Raw genomic sequence first — 7,585 nt, forward strand, 5'->3', positions numbered from 1 at the left:
TCAGGATTTCAAACATCAAGTCTGACCCGGCTGCCCTAAAGCACGCTATGGGTGAAACGGAAACTTCACTCTCCACATCACTGACGACATCGTCACACTCCAAAGCAGAGCACCTGTCTGCTGAGCTTTTAAAAGTGGACTATAAATGTGAAGAATGTGAGCAGCAGCAGACTGTGAGCAGCGGAACAGATGTGATCAGAAAGAAGTCATTTTCTTTTTTCTTTTCTTTCTGGTTGACTTGATGCTGTCAGATGTAAATGTTGGAGCTAGGGCTGGGCGATATGGCCTAAAAAAAAATCTCAGATTTTTTTCACAAAAAATCCCGATTCATGATTTATCCGATTTTTTTTTTTACCCCCAACCTAATCTCCGAACGCCGGAGTCCAGTCTACGTTATGCAAATGAGCTGCAGCCCTCTCCGGGTAAACACGCCGGATCGCAGCTGGAAATGTGCTGCATGTGGCATGCTGGTCCGGCTGCAGTGTGTTTTCTGCTGCGATCCGGTGTGTTTACCCGGAGAGGGCTGCAGCTCATTTGCATAAAGTAGACTGACTTCTACTTAATGCAAGTTCAGAGAGGTGTGCGGAGATTCCACGCATCGTGAAACTGTCCTCAAACTTCTAAACTAGGCGTCAGTGACCTAAAAGAAGGACAGATTCAGCTGCCGCACAGATTATTTCTCGCCTCAAATGCTTTCAGAAATACTTTTCACTGACGTGTTTTTTGAAATAAAAGGGAACATTTGCGGCCGAGCTGCTGTGTTTATCCAACTTGTCTGCCGGACTGTCCAGCTGAAAGCTCGGTCACGTGACCACGTAGCAGCCTGCTGTTGCTCAGCGCTGTCATGTGACCATGTTGTGGTTCGCTAGTGACCTCTTGCCGTCCGTGCGATTTTCAGATGCGGTGCGTTGCCGTGCGGGAAAATCGCATCTAGTGGACACGCACCTTTAGATCTGCACCACTCGCTGCCATGTTGTTTGTGTATCAAAGGGGGGCGCGCGCGCACACACTCTGAACTACGGAAGCCCAGCAGGCAGGCGTTGGTGGCGGATGTTGATGAGAAAATCGATTTTCATTAAAACAAATCGACATTAAGTATAAACTCGAATTAATCGATAAAATCAATTTATTGCCCAGCCCTAGTTGGAGCTGATTCTGATCTTTCAGGATAAAAAAGTTGCTTTTCCTTCACAGATTTTTCAGGAAATTATTCTCTCAGGTTTTCTCTGCTATTTATATTTTTATTATCTGTGATTATTTCATTATTTCTTTATTGTAAAAAATAAAGTTTGAGGCATAAAGACTCATTTAGTTATTTTAATCCTGAAATCTTTGATGTAGCACAACTAAATTTCCATTTTCCTTCTTGTACTTCTGATCCTAGAACTAAACGTATCTTCAATATGGATCATCTGCTTTTAATGAATCAGCAGCAACATCACAACAGCAAATGAGACAATTTTCAACAAATTAATGAAACTGATGTCATTTAAAACTGTCTGTTTTAGTGTCAAATTAAAGCTGATTACTGACAACTACAACATTAATGTTACTGTTTTAATCACATTTAAGTTTCCTGAACGATACATTAATGTCAACCAGCCACAGTTTTATGAACTTAATGAACCACATTACAGGAACACAACACACTTCAGCTGTTTACATGAAACTCAACACATTAGCTTGATGCTACGTTAGCTTTAATCAGTCGACGACTGAGCAGCTAGCTCGGTTAGCATCGCTAACATTAGAGCTAATATTTACTATGCTAACTTTCTTCTCAGGTCAACACACACTGAAACAAACTCCACCAACATCTGGAGTGCATGGCACACATTATATCTGACACTAAAGCTGCATATAAAGTGCATTAAAAGCGGCACCGATACGAAAATAAACATTTACTTACCGAACTATTAGAGTCCTTTCAGTGTCTGCTGGTAGAATCAGCCGAAGGTAGAAAACTGGTTAAAACAAGCCAACGGGCAGGAAAAATGTCTGTGGAAAATGTTCTGCTGCTCCACCGATAAATAAACCAACAGTTATTATATCAGAATTAATCCAAACGAGGAGAACAGAGTCTCTGCTTCCTCCTCCATAGGACCTGTCAATCATTCCAGACCGGACTGTCAATCAAGTAGTCCGGCCCTCTGCCTTCGCAAAACTTTAACGCTCTATAAAAAAAAATCAATATTGATTTATTTTAAGATCGGCCACCTGATCTCTCATTTTGACCATGAAAACTCACGAAAAACAATTTATGTACAGTCTATGCACCGTACTCTGTTTGGCTCCACAGTTGCTGATGACCACTTCCGGTCTCAGAAAATGAAAAAACGGACCTTTTTTCGTTTCTGTCTCTTACTGATTTTACTTTCTTGTTATTCTAAATATAAAACGAAAATCAAAGCATTTTTTTTAAAAAAATCGTATGTCCCTTTTTGATCATGAAAGGGAAAAACGCCTTGTATTTCAATTTTTAAATTTTTTTGTATTTTAAAACGAAAATCAAATAACCACTCGTTTTTTGTTTTTCAATACCCGTTTCAGAACGGAAAATCCAATTACCAGATCCGTACACGGACCGTGGTGGATGTCTGGTGTGTGTGTGGGCTGTGTGTCTGAATGTTTTTGTAAAAAAAAAAAAAAAAAAAAAAAAAAAAAGTTGGACTGAAACGAGTGAGAGCTCGTATCTGTGCAGGCTACAGCCTGCACAGATACGAGCAGATACAGTTTTTCGGCTGAAAAACTACAACTCCCGGCAAAAACGTCACTTCCTGTTGATGGGGACGGGAGCCTCTCGGGTATGGACACATAAGAATCATGTGACAGGTCATAGCCACAACGTGATCACGCTTATTTCAACGTAAGAAGTCCTCCAAATACCGGTGGTCTGGTTTATAAAGAGTTTTGTTGTGTGCGCTTTATTGTATTTTACAAACCCATCACTGCAACGAAAAAGCACCCCGAGACCTGGTGAATGTGTGAAATGTTAGTGTAACTCCCAGATTTTATATGCAAAAAGAATTATCGATCTATCTTATCTGGTTTAGAATCTACAGCCAATCAAAAATCAATATGCAAAACGTAGCGCCGGCGCTACGCTGGGTTCTAAAGGGTTAAAGCCAAGCACTTAAAAATATAATCTGAAAACTTTCTGGAACCAGAAATGTGAAATCTTAGGCCAAGATTTTTAGTTATTGTGTTTTAAATGGGTATACTGTACTGGATCCTCAGGCTGAGTAATGGTACCATCTAGTGTCCCACAAACACATCAGCATCTCTGGAGTAAGTGGCCCAAGAGTGGATGGTGCCACAGTAATGACAAAAATTCTCCAGATAGTCTGTATTTGTTGCTACTGGACGCCTAAAATTTGAATCACATTTACATTAGACTTTAAGGACCTTATTAGAATCTACTTCATCTTGTTTCTCATATGATTGCAGTCGAAAACACACACTTATATATTCACACACATGAATAAAATGAATTACTTACTGTAGTGGAAGACATATTTCTATTGCCAAGCAAAAGTAATACTACAGAATGAGTGAAAAGTGTTATATTTAATATTTACTTAAGTATATACTGTATGAAAAGTATTTTTTCTACAGAGCAGCCCTGTTTTAGCATCTAACAGAATTTTGATCACATGTATGCAAACATGTGTGCATCAACTGATTCTGGACTTCTTTCGGACACATTATTAGACCTGGTTCAAAAACAGAAGCCAAATTGGATCAAGAACTTTTTAAAGAAAGAGACTGAGACTACTGAAAGGAAGCAGAATGAGGGAAACATGCCATGTTAGTTGGAAAAATTTATTTAATTAACAGATTGACCTTATAATCAAATTCAAATGAAATTTTTCCACGTTGTAGAAAAATAAGACTTTATTAACAACCACAAAGCAGTTTGAATATTTTTGCAGCGTTTCTACAATTCAAAATCTAGAAAGAAATAACATTTGACCAGTGATAGTGACTGATAAGTGACTATAAGAGGACCCGATATGCTCTGCAGGCGGTCAGCTGAGGTGGCTGCTGTGGTTAAAACGCGCACACATACAGCTGCTGTGACTAATGCAGATGGAAGAATGTCCTCCTGTGAGCCAAATCCCAGCGCCTGCCAGAAAGCACTCTGGAATCTGGGCTCCCATATCAGTGGAAGCATTTTGGTGAAAGGTCAGCACTGTCTGGGATCTACGGGTCGAGTAAACACTTCTCCCCTGTAATCCTCCTCCTTAAAACAAAACAAGCTGCAGAAGAATGGGGTCAAGCCCTGTTTGCAGAAGCTGCTCGGGTTGCAGCAGGTCTTTTGGGTGAGATCAGGGAAGAATATGTTCACTTGTTGCTTTGTGTAAATTCTGTGGTAAGATGCAACAATTCAGACCGTTAAATTAGGTCAGTGGCTTTGCAAAAAGTGCAGAGTGAGTGAATTCTTCTGCAAGTCGAGGTGGCAGGGGTTTAATCTAAATAAAAGCCCAGCAGGAGCACAAAAATCCCTCCCTGAGTTCAAACAGTGGCATCATTTAAAGGGGAACTCAACTGGTTATCTTGAAACTTCCAAAATTCAACATAAAACCTGTGTTATAAGTTTCATGCCAGGCCTCAGAAGACACTGAACTGCTGTCATGTTTCTCACATCTTACTGACACACTACAAAACTGTCAGCATATCTTAACCTCGGCTGCTTTATATGTGACCATTCTTTAAAAAAAAAAAAAAATCTGTCTGGAAGTGCGATACTAAAATCAGTGGTGACAAAATGACCCAAGTTTCACCAAAGAACATTAGCTGTATTAAAAAACAGTCAGTTATTTATTTTCTTTGTGCATTTTTTGACACTAGCAATGCCTTTATATTCTATTTACTCTCATATTGGGTACAAATGATCAGATCACCCAAGAAAATAGTATTCATTATAACTGCTTTTACCCTGTAAACTAAAAGCTTGACCCACTCCAGTGTTTTATTCTATATACAGCACTACACTGTGATTACATGTAAAAGTCCTGCATTCAACATGCTTTTTAGTGCGGAAAATGTGAAAATACAAATTGTAGCTGAAAGTATGAATATTCAAATTACACTGGGCAGCAGGTCAGTGCAACATCATTAAATGTTTTTTTTCAAATTTTAATATGAAAAAGTCGTGTAACTACACATCAGATGCATGTAGATTTGCCTCTGTAAAAGTGCAACTGAACTGAAATAACTGCATTTACCTACATCCTAGCACTGCATATATAAGGGTCATTATTATAAGAGTTGCTGTAGAGAAAGCTGAGTTTTTTGTCGGGTGTTGCAGCTCCCCCATGTGGCCATTCACGTAAAATGCAGCATGCTATCTTCACACTCCCTTGGCACAGTCACTTTGTAGCTGTGGCATGACAGTTTGTAATTGTGGCCGTTGTTGTTGTCCCAGTAATCGCATCCTTTCACGTGATAGCAGATTGCAAATTCCAGCATGGCTCCTGGCTGCATGATGAAGGGCGGGACGGGAAGATGAAACCTGAAGACATCTGTTTCTGGAGCGTTTGACTCCCCTCGGTGCCCACTCGATACCCAGGATGCCTTTGTGTCCGAATGCGTTCTCCAGTTGGTGAAAGAGTAGTGCACCGTGACCTGCTTCTCATAAGCTAAATTCAGCACTTGTATTGTGCCTGTTATCCCCTGATCTGAACACACAACCTGCTCCAAACACACCGTCTGAGAGCAGAGATGTTTCAGAAAGTCTGGCTGGGCTCCCATATTTTCAGGAAAGCAGGGTTTGAAATAAGGCAAAGACAGCTCCATTGACTTGCTGAAAGCCCATTCAGAGCTCATCAGCAGCCTGAACATGACATGTTGAGGTACTAGGGGTTTTTCCTGAACTTTAAAGACCTTAATTTCCTCTAATTGAAGGCCCAGTGAGTCCACAAAGCGAACCTGCAGCCTTCTAAGCTCCCTCTTCCTCTCTGCAGACGAAGTAAGAGATTGAGCTCGTCTCCTCATGATTGTCTTAGTTGGAAGATCGCTGGGAATGCCGTGGCTTAAAAAAGGTTCCTTTGCGGGGGGAGTTCTCGGACTAGGAGGGCGGATCCGGACGGGGGCTTTGGGAGGTTGAGGCTTGGGATCGTAAAGGTCTCGAAGACGGATAGTGGTGGAGGCTTTCATGAACTGAAGCTGGGTCGCACGCTTTTCACCAGCCATGTTCTTCGATTAAACACACCTTGGGAAACAAACCAATGTAAAACCAACTCATAATTCTCACTGTACATGCAAGTATCAAGGTAAAAACTCCAATTTACGACAAAAAACAGCAATAATTTGACACGATCATTAGCCAGATGCTTAAAATCTAAACCAAGAAAGACCAAACCTTGATTGCGATGTTGTGTTGTTGAGCTTCTCTCTTGCAATTGACCTTGTTTACGGTCAGGAAGGTACTATAAAACCAACTGCAGCCACATGACAGACAAGAGGAGACCAACTCTGCCAGCAAATACCGAAAACATTCCACGAGAAGCCAGATGCAACATCTTGAGCAAAGGTTAATCAGTCGCATACAGCAGATGATACAGTAAGAAGATCTGATAAACAACACAACTTCTCCCTGGAGCCATCAGAAACTGTATTGACTGCTAGATCAGGATGACGCTGTAATCTACGGCTCCCACCCTCAGAACTCAGCCCTTGACATATAACATGAGCCCCTAACTAAATGTGGGCGGGAGGTGTAGAGTGAATATTTATAGCAGGTATTGGTGGACAGAGTCCCTTTGAAGTTCTATGAAGATGCCTTTCTTGCTTCTTTATAATGACTGACATGACACAGCAGCTGTTTACAGGGCTTAAAGGGGAAAACATATGTCAAGAATTTATAGTTGTTGAGAATGTGTCACTCTGAGGTGAATTTTTGCATTCAGCTATTTCATAATTTTCACTGAATTGTTAAGTGATTATATTGTGATGTCTTGTTTCCTCAGTGAAAAGGCTTGACAGAGCATCAAGACATGAAATGGACACATCTTAAGCAGCGCACGTTCAATATTTTCAGTACATTTTATATATTGACAATGGCTGAGGACTAATGTGGAAGAAGTCGCACATTTATATATATGTATATACAGAGGTGGGAAGAGTAGCCAAAAATTGTACTGAAGTAAGAGTAACGTTACTTCAAAATAATATCACTCAAGTAGACGTAAAAAGTAGTCATCCAAAAAATTACTCAAGTAAGAGTAAAAAAGTATTTGCTGAAAAGACTACTCAAGCACTGAGTAACTGTTTGCTTGTAATGTCTGATTTATTTTTTAGAAATTATGTGATCAGACAGACAAAAATGTAAAATAATGTGCAAATTCTGGTGTTTCCAAATAATAAAATAAAAAATAGCAACAATAAACAACATATTTACAAAATGACAAGTTAAGGCACAAGAAACAGAAATTTCCAAATCTCAATTTTTCACAACATAAAGCTTTTGAAACAAAATACCTGTAGCAAGGTAACGTCTTTATGTTTGAACAGTGCAAAACAGTGACAAGATATATAATACTGCATGCTGTATTGTATATAAAAAGTATGGCAGAGTAAAACT

The 7,585-nt window shown here is 39.9% G+C and overlaps 1 protein-coding gene across 1 annotated transcript; it reads right to left on the reverse strand.

Annotated features, from left to right (window-relative positions):
- Nucleotides 1-3,808: 3,808 nt before the first annotated feature.
- ppp1r3db (protein phosphatase 1, regulatory subunit 3Db) lies at nt 3,809-6,674 on the reverse strand. Its single transcript, XM_035943325.2, has 2 exons — nt 6,365-6,674; nt 3,809-6,214 (listed from the first exon to the last, which is right to left on the reverse strand). The coding sequence occupies exon 2, from the start codon at nt 6,193-6,195 to the stop codon at nt 5,329-5,331; it is 867 nt and encodes a 288-aa protein (XP_035799218.1). The 5' UTR covers nt 6,196-6,214; nt 6,365-6,674; the 3' UTR covers nt 3,809-5,328.
- Nucleotides 6,675-7,585: the final 911 nt, after the last annotated feature.

Source organism: Amphiprion ocellaris, chromosome 5, assembly GCF_022539595.1.
Source record: "Amphiprion ocellaris isolate individual 3 ecotype Okinawa chromosome 5, ASM2253959v1, whole genome shotgun sequence".
NCBI classification, from domain to species: domain Eukaryota; kingdom Metazoa; phylum Chordata; class Actinopteri; family Pomacentridae; genus Amphiprion; species Amphiprion ocellaris.